Source organism: Pezoporus wallicus, unplaced genomic scaffold (assembly GCF_028554395.1).
Source record: "Pezoporus wallicus isolate ANWC-B61680 ecotype Strahan unplaced genomic scaffold, APGP_CSIRO_Pwel_v1 scaffold_2584, whole genome shotgun sequence".
In the NCBI taxonomy this organism is placed as follows: Eukaryota; Metazoa; Chordata; class Aves; order Psittaciformes; family Psittacidae; genus Pezoporus; species Pezoporus wallicus.
Window position 1 is genome coordinate 9,275,575 of NW_026642851.1, and position 19,814 is coordinate 9,295,388.

At 41.0% G+C, this 19,814-nt stretch overlaps 1 protein-coding gene across 13 annotated transcripts in view; it reads left to right on the top strand.

Moving 5' to 3' along the window:
* Window positions 1–19,814, top strand: part of KIAA1217 (KIAA1217 ortholog) — a 374,037-nt gene that overhangs the window by 269,236 nt on the left and 84,987 nt on the right. For all 13 annotated transcript variants that reach the window (XM_057432470.1, XM_057432469.1, XM_057432464.1 and 10 more), the window contains one exon: window positions 7,861–8,056. In XM_057432470.1, the coding sequence (XP_057288453.1) occupies window positions 7,861–8,056 (196 nt within the window). The remainder of the gene's footprint in view (window positions 1–7,860; window positions 8,057–19,814) is intronic.

The window sequence follows — 19,814 nt, forward strand, 5'->3', positions numbered from 1 at the left end:
GCTGATGAAACGCAGCCATCTCCCGGATGGAACAAGGGGTCATGCTGGCTCATGTATGCTTCACAGTAGGATTTTTAGGAGTAAAAACAGAAATAGCTTCCAACTGAAACTGTCGCAAGATTTTAATTAAGACAAATGTTGATGTCCAGGCTGGAATTTATGGATAACTTATTTAACCAAAGTAATAATAAACCGAACCTATGATGCAAGGATATGACAGAGACTGTGAAAGAACAAATTTTGCTGTGATCAAAATTGATGGAGCCATAGAAGCATTTGTGTGCAAACATAGGGAGGTGATCAGTCATTTTTTAAATTTGGCTGTCACGTTCAAATAAATACTTTGTATCACAAAGCATTAGAATGAAGCAGACAGTTGTATGCTTTTATTTTAAAATTAAAGGTTTCCTTCATTCAAGTGTGATTTTTGCTTTTTACCAGTGGTGACTGTTAGTTTTGTCTGTTGTTTTACTTCGGTTTCTACTCTAAAATCCAAGGCTGACATTTTCAGAAAGAGAAAACCTTGGGTTTGGACAGAAACATGCTGAGAAATATTTTTATACTTTAACTTGGATGGCTTGGGTTTTTCTGATACTTCACGTATTCCAAAGAGATGCCACAGCATGTTGCATATTTCAGTCTGGACTTGTCTGGACCAATTAAGCTGCTCTTAGACGGGCTGCTGAGTTCCTTAGGGCAACATTTTCAAATGCAAGTTCCTGCAATTTAACGTCTGAATAAGAGGTCCAGCAGTATAACTGCTGAGCACCTACAGCTTTTATTGCTTCTAATGAATATCTTTCCTGTAAACACACAGCTTTCCTGAAAAACAATTTATCTAGGTGCTTGCAGTTAGAAACCAGTTTGAAAATGTTGCTTCATGTCAGTCATTTATAACAGAGATCCATGAAAAACTTTTTCTGCTAACTGGGGATCATTCTGCTGAAGATTGAGTCCTGTGAAGGGTGAGCAGGAGTTGGCAGCCTGTGGATGTCCTGCTTGGTGATTCACAGCACTCAGGATTAAAAGAAATGGATTTTGGCAGCTTGCCACAGCTGGGAGCTTGCAGTTGGCCACCAACAGGAGCTAGCAAGGCTCCTGGGAAAACTTGCAGATTTTTAGGATGATTTGGCTATCATTCCAACCTAAAAATACGGCAGATAAATTCTGACACATCATTAGACATGTTTTTTCCACTAGGTGAAAGAAACTGGGATCAGCATCAGCAAATATGAAGGGTAGTGATAAAGATCCTGTCATAAGCAGAGAGGAGTTTTGCTTTCAGATAAATTCATAGAATTGAGTAAAACACTCAGTGTTGCATCTTAACGCCACCATAGCAATGGGCTCTGGTAATGCATGGCTGTGCCTGAGCTCTACCAGGTTTTAATGTAGCACCTTCCTGTGGCAGCTGGTGCCGCTGGCTGAGTTACCTTCCGCTGCTTCTCGTTCACACTGAGAGGGAAGGGGAAGGCTTTCTTTTACCTTCCTTGGTAAAATTCTTCAGGGTATGTTTCCTTCCTTCCTCAGAGCAAGAAAAGATCTGCTCTGGGGCTGTACTTCAGGTTCATGTGCACTGACTTCAATGCTTTGCTTAATTACTGTGCTGCAGCTGGCCTGGGGAGGTCTCTGGGATCTGTGCTCTGCTTGCATTATTCCTGTGGTGAGTATGGTGAGCTCAGGCTTTCCTCAGGTTCGCCAGTGGCAGGAGGAGGCTGGTAGCGCCACAGCCAAGGGAGAGCTTGAGCAGCATCCAATGCAGAATGTGCCTCAAAGTCAGAAAGGCTGCAGGCGAGTGGGGTACCTTGGCTGCCCACCAAGCGCTAGGGATGGTGGACAGCTGTGGCTCAGGCACTGTGTCTCTCATTATCAAGAAAGACTTCTGCCCATTCATACTGTAGAAATTAATATTGCCACCAAACTGAGCATACTTGTGAGCAAGGACTAGCTTTGTAATGTGTTGTCATTGATTCAACAGAAAACAGTGAAATATGTTTGAAATACAGGAAAAAAAGCCAGACATCGCTAGCCCATGAGCCCACACCAGGAACAGTATAACTAACTAACTCCTACAGAGTCTGCACATTGCCGAGTAGGCAGTTGCTCTCTTCAGCTCTTGAGAGTACAGAAGCTGGCACGTGCCTGCTCCTGGCATGGTACCATTTCCAACTGATGGTGTCTGAAAGGAAGATGCCATAGATTTTTGCCTCTCCTAGTGGTGAAATAACACAAAGACAAAAGTGAGCTTGTGAAAGGTGGTTTTATGTTGCATTCAGCTGCTGAATCATCTTCCCACCCCCAGTTCCCCCAGTGAGACAGAGTATCCAAAGGCATCCATTGCACAGATGTAATATGAACTTTATTTTATATAGGCATATTTCTCTTTTCTGAGAAAATGCTTGTTACAATAAAACATAGTTACAATAAATGCTTAAAGGTAAGAAAATGTGGCAGCAATATGTCACTAATAGCATGTCCAGACAAGTAAAACCCTGTAGCTGTGTTAATATGGGACCCTAAAGACTCTTTGGAAAACCTGTGGAAAAGCAGATCCTTCCTTCAAAGAACCAGAATTTGGATCTGACACAAATGTGAGGAAGCACCATTGCTGTTGCAGTAATAAGAGCTCGTGTGTGACAAAGTATCAGAATTAATAAACTCATTATACATTAAAACCAGCCTGTTCATGTGCGTATTTGCAGTCTGTCACGTATCCTGTAGCTGTCTTCAGCACAACTCACAGGACAGATAATTTACTTTGAAGGCCAAGAAAATCAGGTTTCCAGTTTTCTTTAAAATTTTCTTCTATATTTGAGATGTCGAGAAGACTCTCAAAAGGTGGTTTGTTTTTTTTTTTTCTCCTATGCTAAACATATTATTCAGAGCACAAGATTGGAAAGGGTTATTTTACTGGCACTGTTATTTTTTGATGGTCTTGTTTACCAATTGTACACTGCCAGCAGTGCTAGCAACTTCGAAGATGTAAGATAAGATTCTACTCCTGAAGAGATAAGCTTCTGTCAAGATAAAGGCAAAGGCAGTTCCTGCAGACAGGGAATAAAAAATGTGAATTGATTAAGAGATGAAATTAAATCCTTCTTCAGGTCATGGGATTGTTTTCTAGCTCTTTTTTGTCTATGAAAATGTGTGAAGCAAATTAGCAGGAGAGATTTTTAAACAGGAAAAGAAGGAAAAAAAGTTTCAGTTACGTAGATTAGTATGGAAAATAATTGGAAATGAGCATAGAAGGATGTTATGAAGAGCGGAGCTATGAAACCGGGTAGAGCAAAAGAGAGAGAAGATTAGTGGGGATTTGATGGATGGACCACTTGGGGCATAAGGAATTGGCTGGATGGTCACACTCAAACAGTTGTGGTCAACAGCCCAATATGTACGTGGAGATGAGGGACGAGTGGTGTTCCTTAGCGGTCAGTGCTGGGGCTGGTACCATTTAACATCTTTGTTAGTGACATGCACAGTGGGATTGAGTGCACCCTCAGCAAGTTTGCTGGTGATGCTGGGCTGTGTTGTGTGGTCAGTGCACTGGAGGGAAGGGATGTCAGCCAGAGGGACCTTGAGATGTGAGCCAGCGCAAACCTCATTAATTGTTTTTTAATGATTCAGTAAAAGGAATAAAGTAGATATATTAAAAATGCATACTTTGACAGACTGACAGACAGACATCAGTCATGAGGCATGATTAACCACAGTTTTGATTCTTGTTCAGATCCCAAGAGTTGTTGGGAAACTCTGGATCTTCTGTAATGGGTACCTTATATTTAATTATATACCCTGAAAAAATTACAAGAATCGATATCCTTGTAAATATAGTATATCCTAAATAAAATAGTAATGTCAAAACACTATGTACTTATATGTAAGTTTTCACCAGAATTGATCATCTTTATTTTGGCCTTTCCTTTCTGCTTAGCTACTTACCCATAGGCAAGATCTTTTTCAGAGAAGTCCTTAAAGGAGTTAAGATCTACTCAGCTGGCTGAAAAATAAGCCTGTTGCACAAGGAAAACATGCAAGGGGATGTCTCCTAGCCTATGGGAGGGGAAAAGTCCATGTCTGACTGAGGAAATTGTGCTGTTGGAAGTTGACTAGTACTGGCACAAGGGAAAAGAGAGTCCTGCTGCCTAGTTCTGAACCTTCTTCTGTTTACTGGCATTTATCCCAGAGGTGTGGCTTGGAAAGTGCTGGTATTTCCTTGGCTTTGTGTGCCTATGTCACATATCTATTTACGAATGTTTTAATTTTGGATAGTGATACTCCTTAGTGGGCATGTCTTGAGGTTTCTTCCCTGCTAGGTATTATGGCTTTTGCCCTTTGCTAGCAGATTCATTAAAAAGGCAGTCACCCAGGCACAGTCATGTCCTGTTCATTGCTTTCCTTTGATTTATGCAATCCTGACTCTTGTAACCGCAGTTTATACTGTAACTCTCATTGGGTTCTGATGGGTGGTGAAACATGGGCTATATGGTGAATTTTTACTTTGTTTTGGCCCTGGTTTTGTCAGTTATCTTTACAAGTCTTTGTAGGTTATAGCTCCACAAATGTCGCATGTCTTCCCTTCATGAGCTGGTTTTCAGAAGAAGTCCTGCCTAGGAATCCACCTGATTATTAAGTAGCATCAAGCCTTCTGCTCACTGCCTATAATAAAAATTCTTTCCTATCAAAATGTGTTCATATATTTCAGTTGCTCGAATAGCCACTGACGCTGTGTTTGAGGATTTTTTTAGAATCTGTTCCAAATACTCCTGAAATGTAATGTTTAGAGGAGTTGAGCATGACAAATAACTTGAAGCCTTTCATAAACATTGTGTATATATGTGATGGACCTCATTAATAGCTTGTATTGGTTTTACATGTGTATTACTCCACTTACTAGAGTGAAACCACTATGGATTTGCACTGGTGTATGGCAAGGGGACGACTGGTGTTCATGTCTAAACAGAATCCATGATGTGCCCCTGTCTTGCCACAGACAGCTCTGGTATGCCCTTTGGGGCTGCAGCTTTTGGGGTAAGGAATGAAGGCTGCCAAAGAGGTCTTCTTTAGTGTGGTGGGATGACCTTGGCAGGACACCAATTATGCACCAAGCCCCTCTATCACTCTACTCCTGAGCAGAACAGTGGGAAGTAGAAAATACAATGGAAAAAAGCTTGTGGGTCAAGACAAAGGCAGTTTAATGAAGCAAAAGCAGGCCATGTGCCAAAGCAAAGGAAAACAAAATATTTATGGTCTATTTCTCATCAGCAGGTGATGCCCAGACACTTCCCAGGAAATAGGGCTTCAGTATGCATAGCAGTTGCTCCAGAAGACAAACATAACATCGAAAGCCGCCCCACCTTATCTTTTATTGCTAAGCAGACGTCATAGGGTATGGAATATCCGTTTCATCAACTTGGGTCAGTCGTCCTGGCTACGTCCCCTCCCAAGATCTTTCCCACCCCCAGCCTACTGGTGAGGGGGTAATGGTGGAACACTGGTGTGTTATCAACACCTTTCTAGCAACCAATACAAAGCAAGGCACTATGAGGGCTGCTATGGGAAAAACTCCATCTCAGCCAGACCCAGTACATTTAGTCACAGTAATTACAGCATTATCATCCAGGGGACCTGAGATGCTGTGTGTTAGGTCCTAAAAAATTGCCCAGGGACAGCCAAAGAAACACAATATTGTTGAGGTTGGCTGCATCTGTGCATTGACAGGACACACTGGGCAACTGCACAGCTAAAGCTGTGTCCATTGCTTCTGGTAATGAAGCACCCCTTACTGTATAAGTGTGCAGCTGTTCATATATGTTGGTAAACCATATACATGCAACTGCATGTCTTAAATGACATTTGGGGATTCCAATGACAGAAACAAAAATAAGCAAAAGCAAAGCAAAGTAAGCTTGATTCATATATCAAATAGTTTTTTCTTACAGAAACAAAAGCAGTATGCTTCCCAGCAAACCCTGAAGTTAAAGACCTTTTGAGGGTTGATTTTGTTGCTTTTTTTGCATTTTCTTTTGGGTTCAGTTATGGTTTTCTACAAAGTGAGAATTGTGTGCCATCTAGCTCCCTATTAATGGATCCATACAGGTAAGTTATTAATCAGTACAAAGAAATACAAAGCTGTAATGGCTTGGTAATACTTCCATTATAAGCCTGTGTAAATAAAATACTTCAGCACTGATGTTTCCCACACCATTTTGAGAAGTTGCATCAAGAAGTACTGACTAATCAAATTCTTTCTCTGTGTGTGCAGGTCACTTGCCACCTCTGTAAGTTTTCAGGCACAAGTCCCTGTATTTACAACCTGCAGACAAGTGCTGACCATGTCAAAGGCACTTCAAAGCATACTTTAGTTTACTGAGAATAAATGTTGCTAGCTTTAAGTCCTGCAAAAATTCAGTGCTCTTGAACAATTTCACTGTGGGACATTGGATAATACCTAATATTTTAAAATTAGCATTTCAAAAGTGAAAAGTTCTGGGGGATTTAGTTTTCTTGTGAGGTATTTCTGATTATTGTAGTTTGTGCGCAACAGCACAACTTGGCAACAAGAGGCCTCTACAGCCAGCTAATTAAAATCTAATAGAGTTAAAGTTCTTCATACAGTCAAGGTCACATAGGGAATATTATGTAGTGAATGCTATTGCTGAAATGAGCTCATCTCATTTCACTTGAAAAACCACTGAAGCTACCAGACGTCAGCAAGATAAGTCATCTTGGCTTTCCAGAAAGAAGCTTAATCTTTTCTCGATCTTGACAGCATCTTCAAACCTAGAGCTTGAAGTTTATTTCAATACAGGGGATTTTTAACACACTAGCATCTGACCTTAAATGATAGGGAAGAGGAAAGTATATAGGTCTTATGATATCTTGTGCCTGATGCTGATTATAGGCCTTTATAACATTCACGTATTGGTTTTGCGACACAGCAAACTTGTTTTGCTTTGAATTTCTACTTGGACTGTGTCTGTCCCAGTTTGTTGTGATACAGAGTTTCCTTGAGAGACTGGAAAATTATTCTTCCAAGCTAACAGTAAGATGTGGTTTGGGGAGTTTCACTAAACAGTATTGAGTGTACTTCTTAAAGCAACCCATCTTTGTAGAAAGCACTTAGAATGCCACTTACAGCTAATAAGAAAAATGTTCAGAACATTGTATCTCCTGTTGAGTGTGTTTTTATTACAATAAAGAGTCTCTATTACAATAGAGAGTCACTAGAAGTGCATGAATGAAAACATTTATCTTCCTTCCTGAGACAGTTTTTTTCCGGATACCGTGTTTAGCAATTTACTAGTATGACTACCCAGTAAAACTCACAGTTAACTTGGTCAGTGAATGGCAGACGTTTCTGATTTATGCTGGTGAAACAAAAAGTAAAATAACTGTTTGTGATTTCAGCTGTAAATGTTGGATGCCTGTTTTGGCTTTGCTGCATGACCTGTACCTTTCATAGGTGGAGCAGTGGAATGTAGAGAGATTGATAGCTCACAACTACACCACCATGTCTCTTCAGAGGATTTTTCTTAGTAGACTTGTCAACAGAAAAGTGTGTGTGTGTGGACATGCTTACGCTGTAATGGTTGCCTGAGCAGCAAAGAATGAGATTACCATGTATCTCCTCAGCATATGCCTTATCCTCAGGGTCTTGTTAGCAACAGGATTTGCAATGTGGATGTGGAACCATAAAAACTGTAGCAGAATACCCAAGAACACTGTTTTCCTAAATAACCTACACAGAAGTGACCTTCAGCTTACCCAGTTTTTAAGAAGCTTGGACTTCTTCCTTTGTGTTCTCCGCTCTCCCCATATTATGATTTCAGTAGACTAATAATGAAATACTCTATTTTGCAGACAAGAAGCCCCAAACCATCCCAGAGCCCACAGCCCAATTTGGGTGACCAGACAGAGCACCTCTCTGAAGCATCTGTTGATTCCTTAGAGGCCATGTCTGAAGGTGATTCGCCAACCCCCTTTTCAAGGGGCAGCCGCACACGAGCAAGTCTTCCTGTAGTGCGGTCGGCAAACCAAACCAAGGAAAGATCACTGGGTAAGGCCCTACTTCAGTCCTTTTCCTCTCTGCTCTTAGCCCATGTTTTCCATTTGTACATTTAAAATAGGTTTAAAATAGTTTGCAGTTAAAAAAATAAAGACTTTGGTAGGACATTATTTCTAATGTCAGGTTATTGTTTGGAAATGAGATCAGTATGGGCTGCTGGGTAACTTGGGGGAATGGCGAAATTATTTTCTTAAGAGGCGAAAGTGTGCTGGGAACATGGTAGACAAGGAGGAAGATGCAGACTCCGATATGAAATGCTGACTAATAGTTAACACCCAATATTGCAAGTACTTTTTGCTGAGCCTGCATGCTATGTGGCTATGAACTAAATACAAGATTGCACATTTCAGACTCATTTTCAGACAGGAGTCACAGACTTTTTGACTTTATCATCTCTTCAAAGCCAGACCTAGTTGGAAGAAACCTAGACATTGTACCTGACAGATCCAGCACTTAGCAAAAAGGTTTGGTATTTACATGGCAGTAGCTTTCCAGGCAGAGGATTTGAATAGATATGCTGACAGGGTTGCCCTTTACTTCAGGGCAAGGCCCTTCCATCTGCATGGTGACACGAGTGATATGTCAGTGCAGGTGGATGGCTCTGCTTCCTGCGTTCTTCCCATATCTCAGGGTTGAATTAAGCCCGGCTGTGAACCGGAGCTCCTTTTATGATGGTGGATTTTGTCCTGGAGACTCTGCTCTCAGCTGATGGATGGTACAAGTAAAGTCTGTTTTCTTGAGGAATGACTCCGGAGAGCAGTTAAACTGCTGTGAGAAGATACCAGAAGTTGCATGCGGATTGCTGAGGAAGGCAGGTTTTTGCTTGGAGGTAATAAAGTGAAATACCGCTTTCCTGTAGACTCATCTTCTAACATACAGAGTGACATAAACTGAAGGCTGGGATGTAAATCATACCATGCTTGTAAGCTTGTCACAGCGGTTTACTCGTTCCTCAACAATCGAAGACAGTTTCTGTCAAAAGTATTATGATATCTGACAAACACAACAAATGAGAAGAAAACAGGGCTGGAAGGGGCCCCTGCTGCCCTCACAGTGGGGCTGGGGACAAGGGGCAGATTCCTGCCTGTGTCAGCTCATGGAGTAGCACTGCTGCCTTCCTGAAGCCTGTTGGACCATCAGGCTTTTTGGGGAGAAATTTTGAAGACTCCAACCTGGACAAGACTCTCTGTTTCAGAGATGTTTTTAAGAACAAGGAGCTAGCACATATATGTTTACTATACACAGAGAGGCTTCATCTCTGCCTGTATGCTAGGGTGTCCTCAGAGTGGCTTACTTCACCTGAAACATCCTGGAAAAAATGTATTTGCTTCACTGTGATGTTAGGTGGATTGGGCCTTTGCAGGTCCTTGTGCAGTTCACAGTCCAGCCTCACCATGTGGGTTTCAGCTGGCATCCAGGGTTTACCCCAGGCCAGGTAGGGTATCTCAGCTCTGAACTTCTGCTTAGGATGTGAGCTGAGAATTGATAAACAGCTTTCAGGAAGCTTTTTGTTGGCATCAAGAGGGGGTGACCTGCTGTGCACCAGTGCTTTGTGCAGTGTTTTCTCTCCCGAAGGCTGAACTGGAAGCAGCTTTCTCACTGTCAGCATGTACAGCTGAAAAGAATGTAACAGCCCTGTTTCTGAAAAATACTTAAGTGCTCATCGCTGGGAATAAACCTGGTAACAGGAACGTAGGAAGGGCCATACTAGATTAGACCAAGAGGCCACCTGGTCCCATACTTTGTCTCCAGGAGAAACCATAAGCAGCTAGTCTGGGCAAGAGTAAGAACAAGGTAAATTTGGTATGTACTTATGATCCTTTCCCCAGGTACTCTCCCAGCTTCAGGCTATCTTCAGCTTAGGGATTTTCTGGTTATGGTTTCTTCCTGTATAATAAGTATTAAGAGATACCTCCTCCAGGTATTTTTTCAGTTTCCTTTTGAACCCATGTAAATTTTATGCATCCGCAGCAGTGCATCTGTGACTTGGACAGCAAGTTTCAGTTGGTTTATTGCTCAACCATCACTTTCCTCTTGCTTTGTTTTGTATTGGCTTATCTGCTCTGAGTTATGCCCCCTTGTCATTGTGTTGGACGTGACAGCAAACATTTGATCACTATCTGCTACCCCTGGCCCATATCTGATTTTGTAGGGCTGTCATTTCCCTCAGGTCATCTCTTCTCCAGGCTGAGAAGTGCTGCTGTAATCATTTGCTCCTTGTCTAGAACAGATCCTGAACATTTGATTATCATTGTTGCCCTTCTTTGCACTTTTCCCAGTTTTTTTCAGTATCTTTGCTGAGATGAGGGGGAGGATCAGAAGCTTACTGATAAGTGGTCCACTTTTAAATCCCTTTTTTTAAACATCTTTTGCATATACTGAAATGTGTTGTCCAGCTCTTAATGGATGATGGTCGCATGAAGGTGTACCATTTTATTTAATGGCCAGGATTTCAAGACCCTCCAAGGCACCTTATCTCAGCCTGTCTTTCATAGGCTAGAGACAAGACCCTGGCTTAGCTCAGCATGGACAGGCAAAATGCAGTGGGGAAAGAAAAAAAAAGGAAACTGTGTAACATGAAGCACTTCAGTTGAGCGTTTTTAGATTCGAAACTGGAGCAAAATAAGTCTTTTCTATCCTGTTGTCGTGGTTTAAACCCAGTCAGGTAATTCGTTCGCTCACTTCCCCCCCCCCCTTTCTTGCCCTCCCCCTGCTCTCGGAGGGATGGAGAGGAGAATCAAAAGAATGCAACTCCCACGGGTTGAGATAAGAACAGTTTAGTAACTAAGGTATAACACAAATCACTACTGCTACCACCAGTGATAATAATGATAAAGGAAATAACAAGGGAAGAGAATATAACACCTCAGCACCAGCCTACCGATCACTCGCCCCCCCAAGCCCGACCAAGCTCCGACCGATACCTCCTCCAACCCTGCAGTCTCCCAGCCCTTCCGGCTAACTCCCAGTTACATCCTGGGCATGACGTGCTGTGGTATGGAATAGCTCTTTGGTCAGTTTGGGTCAGGTGTCCTGTCTCTGCTTCCTCCTGGCTTCCCCTCCTCCCTGGCAGAGCATGAGGCTCACAAAGTCCTTGGCCAAACCAAAACATCTCTATCAGCTCTGTTCCCAAGCTGAAAGTCAAAACACTGCACTGCACCAGCTACCAAGGAGGAGAAACATGACTGCTACTGCTGAACCCAGGACACCTGTATTGCAAGAGGGGTCACAGCTATGTCTGTGGCTTAAGGGATCATCATACTAGCCAAAAAGGAGGTAGCATGTTGTCACCACCTGCAGTCTATCATTTTCAAGTTGTTCCAGGAACTATTAATAGCAAATAGTTTGTTTTAGAATATAGTCTAAAAATTATTCAAAAATAGTTCTGTTTTAAACGATTATCTTCAAAGAATTTCTTCTACAATAATGTCCTTTTCAGTCTGTTCTGCCAGTGTGTTCTAACACGACCGTGAGCAATGTCCTGAAATTTTACTTTTGAGACTTTTTGTAGACTGTGGCCCTGTTGGAATTTTTACTTCCAGCAATGCAAGGGGAGTGTTTATTTTTAAGAAACAGGAGACTGTTTATAACTTCAATTTTTAAAGCATCATGAAAATATTTGTGTTCACATGGTTATAAACAAGCTGCATATAATCACCTTCCTTTCCAGCTCTATTAATTTTTTAATTTAATCTAATTTAAATACAAATTATGTTTTGATTCTCAGCCAACATATTTTCAGTGAGGAAAATGACCGACTTTTGTACGTTTTTATTAATCCTACACTTAATATCTCAAGGTCATTGTTTTAGAAACCTGATGTTTTCTTTTTTAAATTCTGTTTCTTCTGTAGGTTCCTATTTTACTAACTATATATGAGTCAGTCTGGTTTTAAATTGTGGTCTGACTTAACATGGAGTCTGAAAAGGAATAGTGGTAATGCATTTTGGCTACCCCAACGTCGCAGTTTGTCAGTCAGGACTAATCTTATACGACATGGTATTCTGACTAATCTAATGGGACAAAGTATTCATGTGGAGTCTACCCAGAAAACAGAATTCCAGTTGTGGGCCCATTAAAAATTTCAGCTGCAGCTTTCAAAATGAAGGTCTTTTCTGGCTAAGAGGTCCATCAGAAATAAGCACTTGTCTCATCAATCTGCAGCCTGTAGACAAAGCAGGATATTAAAGTAAATTAATTCACTGTGCAAGATAAAATGAAATGTATTTTAAAATATCTATTTGAAAGCTGGGAGGTTTTCCAGCATGATAACTGTGGGAAAAAAATTATCTACCAAAACTGTCAGAGTGAGAATCAGCTGAAACCTGGAAAGTGCTCAAAAGCTTTCGACAAACTTCACTTGCAATTTGCCTGGAGGAAGCAGAACCTGACAAGCACCCAGCGAGGCAGCCAACCTGTGCCTGCATTGCAGCTTGCTACTGTCACTGCCCTGGTACCTCTACAACAAAATGAAGACTGGCAGATGTTTTCACTTGTAGTCTCTCATGTGGCACATCTGTACAAATGATGGGCCTGATCCTTTCTAAGAGCAGGGGCTGGCATCCTCTGTGGTAGGGCGGTTCATGTGATCAGCCACAGCCCTGAAGGGCAGGGTACGATTGCAACCTCTGATTGCAGTAACAGCTGTAGGGGCTCCTGCAGGATCGGGCTGTACCTAATGTAGGGTTTGATTAAGGTAGAATATGGTACAAGGAAGGATTTCCATAAATGCACAAGGATTTGGGTTTGAGAAGTTATTGAGGAGGGTGGAGCTTTATGGCTTGAGTGGAGCAAGCACCTTCTTGGGGTGTCACAGCCAAGATGCCCAGCCACTCCAGTCCAGATGGATAAGGAGCAGAAAATGACAACACTCCTTGCTGGTAAACCTGTGCCTTAAATTAAGTGATATGGAAAGGCCTCTGCAGAGATGTCTGCTCCTGCCAGCATTTGCGTTTGATTTGCCTTTGGAGGGTTTACTTGCACAAGTAAAATTGCACAAATGCTTAAGGATTGGCATGAGGAGAGTCTTAAACAATCACGGAGTATTCTGAGTATTATTTGTTAGCACCCCAACCCCAAGTTTTAGCAGGCACAGATTTTAGTGTCTGATAAATTAGTTTGTTGCCACCTTCCATGGAAATGCTGTTACTGAATATAGTAGTAACACCTGGAACTTCTGTAGAATTTCTTGCAGGTTAAAAAGAAAGTCAGGCTGTAGTTACAATTTTACACATGGGAAAAACTGCAGAGAGGGATGGTGTCTTGGTTGCAGTCACCCAGTGGTAGAAATAACTCTCAATGCATATGTATGCAATGTACTGTAAGACTTACACAGAAAAATAGAAATGCTAAAGGTAGGCTTATATGTTATATTGGTGGTAATTAATTGTTATTTACTATTTATGAGCTGGAAATTAAAATATGCATGTTAAACCAGGCAGATGTGTAAATGGCCGTAGACTTAAAAGAGAAGCCTGTGATTTCTTAGCAGTGGCACTGCCCTCTCTGGTTCCTTAGGGCACATGATTCAAGCCTAATGAAGTCAGCAGGATCTTCAGTTTAATTCATGGGAGAGGAACTCCCTGGGAACTGCATTTCAAGTAAGACTGAGTATAGCTTTAATGTATTCAGTCATCTTAAAGAAATTTTCCCTATCTTGTCTTTTTACAGTGTATGCAAAGCAGCCAACTTGCAAAACCGTCATGTAAATATTTGCTGTCATGGTTAGATACATTCACATTGGCTGGCAGGTCTATAGGAAAAACAGCCTGAAACAACTATTTTCAATTACTGAATTGAAACACAAACCCTGGGAAATTATAATATACTAAGGTACCAGGAATTTTCCTGTCCAGGAATTCTTTTTAAATTATAGCTGAATTTTCTAGACTTGGAAAGAAAAAAAACACACAACTCTTACCTGAAATATTTTTCATCAGACAAGCAAAAGAAGGTAAACAATCATATTGACATATCGTACCACTGAGAGTCTTTTTCTGTTTCATTTATTGTCCCTACAGGGTTTGTGAAAGACAGGAAGAGGGAAAGACAGCCCTTCCCAGGCTAGCACTCGTGCACTCGGTTATTGTTTACTTAACAGATTCTTCCTCCTGTAAGAGAATGTCTTATGTGTACCTGAAAAAAAAAATGCTTCCAGGAAGCAAGGTCTTATTTAGTACATACTGTCTCAGCAGAAGCACATTCAGTCTGCCACAAGGAAGCTGGTAAGCAGTATATGATGCTGTGTCATACTGGTGCTGAGTTTGACTCCACTGCAATAGGCCATATCAGCATGGATCCAGTGAGTCTATTGCAGTGATACTGGAGTAGATGTGCAGTGTACTAAATAAAACCATTAGCTATGCGAGTCTGTATCTGTCACTGCTATATCTGTTAAATGGTTTTTGAGTGCAGTCTTTCTGTTTATTTGCACTGCAGTAATACTAAAGGACCTCCGCTAAAACCAGGACCTCACTGTATTGGGTAATACACTCCTAAGAAAATACTCATATTGAATGGCCTTGTGACATGGACAAACCAGAAGTAAAAGTGGTGAAGATAAAGGGAGAGTTAGAGTAATTAGGGTCCAAACTGATAAACTGAATAAAGCTACATCAGGGTGGCAATGGCTTTCCTCTACCCCAAATCATGCCCACATAGAAGGTGCAATGTCACTGTCCTGCTCTATCACTACTTACCCTGATTTAGCAGCAGCAATTTGGGTTTTCAGCATTTGTTGTCAGCTGGAAGAGGGATTTGGCAGCTGAAATAGCTTATGCGGGCCAAACTACCCTTCAGAGGAAAGGTAGGAGGCCAGATGGAGTTGTCTCATGGGTCATATCTGGCACAGGAGCCATCACTTGGACAAATTTGATCTAATTTTCACGTTAGGTAAAATTTCTAAGTCTACCTCTCATATAGTAAGTCACACAAACACCAGACCCTTCCATTTACGCATGGGCATGCAAATTAAAAAGTGTATTACAATTCCATGCATTGCAAGAAGTGCAAGATTTTGGCTAAGCATAGTACTAGCCTGTCCCTCAGTACAGTTTAGGATTTGATGCCAGTGCTGACAGCAAGTCTCTGAGGACAGCTCTTGGATGTAGTTATTGCTTCCAATATTGTTTATATATTTAGGTAGTGATCCTAATGCATGCTTACTATGCTGGGCCTGAGTTCAGGTTTCTGTTCTCAGAGGAAAATACTAAGGCCATCTCTTGTTTTTGTTTTCATTCTCTATCTCTCTCTCTTTTGCATTTTTGGCTATGAAGTTGCCCTATTTAAACAGGGTTAGAGATTAATCTTTGCCTCAAGAGACTTGTTTATAGCGGACTGATTAGGGTACTCTCTTGAGACAATGGGGCAATGGTCTGAGCAACTCTCAAGATGGAAGCCCTTCTGAATAGTTTTTTAACTACTCAAGTGTTTCATAAGTACTCTGTAGCATTGCTTCTACCCAGTTACCTTCTGTGATGAATAGCCCACCTGTGGGTATAAGGGCAATTCCGCATGTCTCTCATAGTCTCCTTGTAGTCACGTAGGGTTGATACCAGTAGCCTTCAAGGTGAGTAGGGCTTAATGCTTTGAAGTCTACCTGGCAGCTGCTTTTCAGCTGTTTTTCTTCCTTAGGGGCCAGTAATTTTTTGGCATCAGCAACGTGGCTGTTGGGATTGAATGAACCGTCAGCAGAGGCAAGTCTGATGCTAGACTGGGAGAGCTTTCAATATGCTGGAGGGTCAGATGGCCATTCACTGGAACCCCAGTGAGCCAGGGGAATGAATGGGTTAGTGGGAACTTCATGAAGCTCCACAGAGGCAAATGCAGGCCTTCAGCATGGACAGACTGGCTTTGGAGCAGCTTTGAAGACTTAGGGTCTGACAACAAGGTAAATTGGTGAATGCAAACCAGAGTAAATGCATCATGGCAGAGCCTGTGGGGCCTCTGTCTGAAAAGCAGCTCTGGCTCATGAAATTTCTAGTTCATCTCACTGAACAGTTCAGTTGTCTTTTTTATATTTTGTCATAGAGTATCATAGGATTTTTGTGTTCTTCCACATTTACTGACATTGTTTTGTCAGTTAGGGATATGAAAAAGTCATCTTGCTGGTCAGTTGGGCTACTCTGGCAAGATCAAGGGTTTTTATGCAATTACTGTCCAACAGCCACCCTGCCAGAACACTGTTTTCCATCTGGGGAACTAGGTTAAACTGAAATGTTCCCTCAGACTCAGATGATGGAAGTAACTGTCTACATGTGATGGGCTTGCTGACTTAGGTGTATGGACAAAGCTGGGGTTTGGCAATAGGTTATTTCACAGGCTTTATCTGCAATCAAATAGGACAAATACCAGTTTTTCTTTGTCAATTGTCAATTCTGCTTTTGGTTTTGATTTTTCTTCTTAGCCATTTGAATATGTAAGTTTGTAAAAAAAGTGCTGGCATTTGAGTGTCAGTTAAAAATCTTTATTTCTTATATGCTTTTGTAGAAATTTTGTGTGATTACTGAATTTTTCATGTGTTTTTTCTCATTAGGTAATAAATCTGTTGCAGAATTAGCAAGTTGCTATAAATAGCAGAAAAGGACAAAATAGCAGTGAGAAATAGTACTGGACTAAATGAAACAGTTCCTGCTCTTACTGAAATTGTTCTCAAACAATACCTTGAGTAAAATTCTTCAGGCTATTCTGGATATATAAAATAAGTAATTGTTTTTATCTCATTACAAGATCTACTTTTTTATTCTCTTGGTGCTTTAAGATAGCTAAGAATATTTATAGACATTTTCTGAATGTGGAGGACAGATTATCAGCAAGGAGTAGCTAATGGAAGCTAGTATGAGAGCTTCAGGCTAGAAATACCACAAGGATCATGACAATGAACTCAGACTAGTTGAAAATGCATGTGGTGAAATAGGAGAGTCAAGTCTTGAGCATGTGTAAAGTAAGAAATTCATATTGAGGAATTTCTTCCACGCTGCAAGAGCTGTCACTGTAATAAACTTATGTCTGCATAACTTTTGCAGGATTTGGTGATAAGGATATCACCTATGTGTTATCCCTTTATCTGATGGCTGGGGGGAGGAACAATATGACCCTATGCCATCCTTACAATTTAATATATTACACTTTTGTCAAATAGTTTGTTGTTTGTTTTTTTTTTTTTTAAAGTAAATTTGTAAACAGGATTTTGTGGAAATTCTTGGCAGTTTTTATTGTGATCTCCTCTGGATTACCCTTAAATATTCCAACAAAATAGCTGTCAAGATTTTAAAAATTATCCTTAGTTTTTGAAACTGATGCAAGTCTCAACTAATGATTCAATGTAAATATGAGGAAGAAACAAGGGGGCATTTTTTCACTTTCGCTTGCTAGCATTGCTGCTGACCTCAGTGTGAGGGAAAATGCAGATAGAGCTGGTTGCTCAATGGACATATAGTAGAAGATCAAGCTAAACCAGCATGAAAAGACAAATATTGTCCATCATCTCCAAAAGATACAGTTAACTGATGGTTAGGTAAAGAGTGAAACAAGTCTAATGACAATTTTGGCAACCTCTGACTCAATGTTGTATTATCTAATTTACAAAACATAGATCAACTTGATTTTAGGCAGCTCTGACTTCGTTTCCTCACGAGGTACTCTGTATTTCTTCACCTTAAGATAACAGCTTTCTTTGCTAGTTTATCTAATTTTCCATCCCTTATATATCCTGTACTAATTCCTAGTATACTTTTTTTTATGTTAACCCAACATGATCTGAAGGTCTCCTGTACATATTCCTCTCTCCCCACCCCATTTTAGCTATACCTAGCTTTCCACCTTTGATTTAAAGAAATTCCAGAGCTTCCAATGCATCCAGGTTTTGGTTGCTGTAGTTCAACCAGCTTTATTAATTACCTGAAATTTTCAAATTGGACATGAAATTTCCAGAGGGTACATAGAGTAGCTATGTTGGAAGAGAGTAGCAGTGCCTTGATGACACCAGTGATTTCTGGTTCTATGGGAAGGTTTCAGTGCTGCAGCACTCAAGCATCCAACATCAGCCAAATACAGATATTATCATAGGTTAATACTTTTCTTCAAATAGGAGCCCATGGATGAAAGTGTTGTCAAATCTTAATAAGGTTTGTCAGTTCAAAAATTTGTAAGATGTCTTGCCTGTGCAGGGAGTGTCCTGTAGCTTCACAGGAAAGAAATTCATGAACTCCAGTTTAAGCTTGGACTGTGTTTTATTTTATAATATTGAGGAGTTATTTAACTCCTCTGCCTCAGTTTTCTCTTCTTCATTCTTGAGAAAAAAATTATGAGAGAATTTGTGAGTACCAGTAGTTTTCCTTTTGAACTTCATTGTGTGAGAGGATTGACTGATGTTTGTAAAGGTCACAGGAGGTGACTAAGTCATGTTTGTTAACTTATTATTGATTTATCACATATTTAGCTTTTCTTTACTGTTGTGTGCTCCATATTTTTCTCTCTTAAACAACCAGGGTAATTCATGTTCTGTACATAAAAGCAAGTGATTAAAGCTCTTCTAAGCATCTAAGCTCCCCAGCACTGAGGTCATTGTTAGCAATATAACCATGATAACACAGTGCTTAGTCAGGGTTAGGTCAGTACCATGTATTAGACAGAGGTGCTGAGAGATACGAGCTGGGTGGTGTCATGCCACCTGTGTAACATTAGCTTTTGCTATAAGGAAAAAACCTTTACCAGTTGTGATTAAAGAGTTATGATCTTACCTGTATGGGTACAGTGCTGAGCCATTTTGGTTCTGTAGCTCCTTGCTTTAAAGCCAGACTTGACCCCGTGAATTCACATATGGTTCACTGTTACACCATTTGGGCACATCCTTGACTGCTAAGTATGTTTTACAGCCCAGTGGCAGTATCTGAGCTGAGCAGCTTGCAATGCATCTGATGCATCTGTGTGAGCTGCAGTAGCAGCATAGGCAGTCCTCAAAGCTGTGTTGGCTGGACTAAAAGTGCAGGATGGCTGCTCTGGGCACCCTCTAAACCTAGCACTGGTGTGTTCAGCTTGTGCAGGAGGCATCGCCTATGTAAGTCAGGTTAACGGTGCATCTTTCATTGCACTGCATTTCATTTCACGTAGACCATCCCTGAGAGAAATGACAAAATATTTTCCAAGTCCTTCTGTCACTGGCCCTTGGTAAAAGGGGAGCAGAAAGCCTTTTGGGTTTGAAAGAGCTTTATATGCAGGGAAGAAAAGTGTGATCATGTGGTGTGTTCGTATGACCATCATCAGATCTGGGGTTTATGCTTGTAAACCTTTCTTTGAACATGTCCTTTCACCTCTCGGGTGTTTAATTTCCCCTACTATAAAACAAACCTTTCCGCTGACAGGAATGCTGTGAAGCAATTTGTAAAGAGGTTTAAGTTTCTAAGGCCTGGCTTATATGTAAGTGTTTTCTGCTATGGCCTGTATTTAATACCATGACCTGTTGCCAATGGGTGAAGAATGATCAGAAATTCCAGAGCTATTTCTGAAACTAAGTTACACCAGTATGATGAAGGGGAAGTCTTTTAACACTGCAGTTTGCCTTGTAGTTGTCAGAAAGGCCAGGGCTGGGATTATCTAGGAGCAGCTGGAAGTGGTGGCCACAGTGTTGTCTGACTTGTGCTTTCAAAACAATCACATGGTGTAGTTTCCCTGTTCACACTGATCTTTGTATCTGTCCTCCAAGGGCAGCAGGGCATTTTGCAGGCCTATGTGCTTTTTGGTTTATAAAACT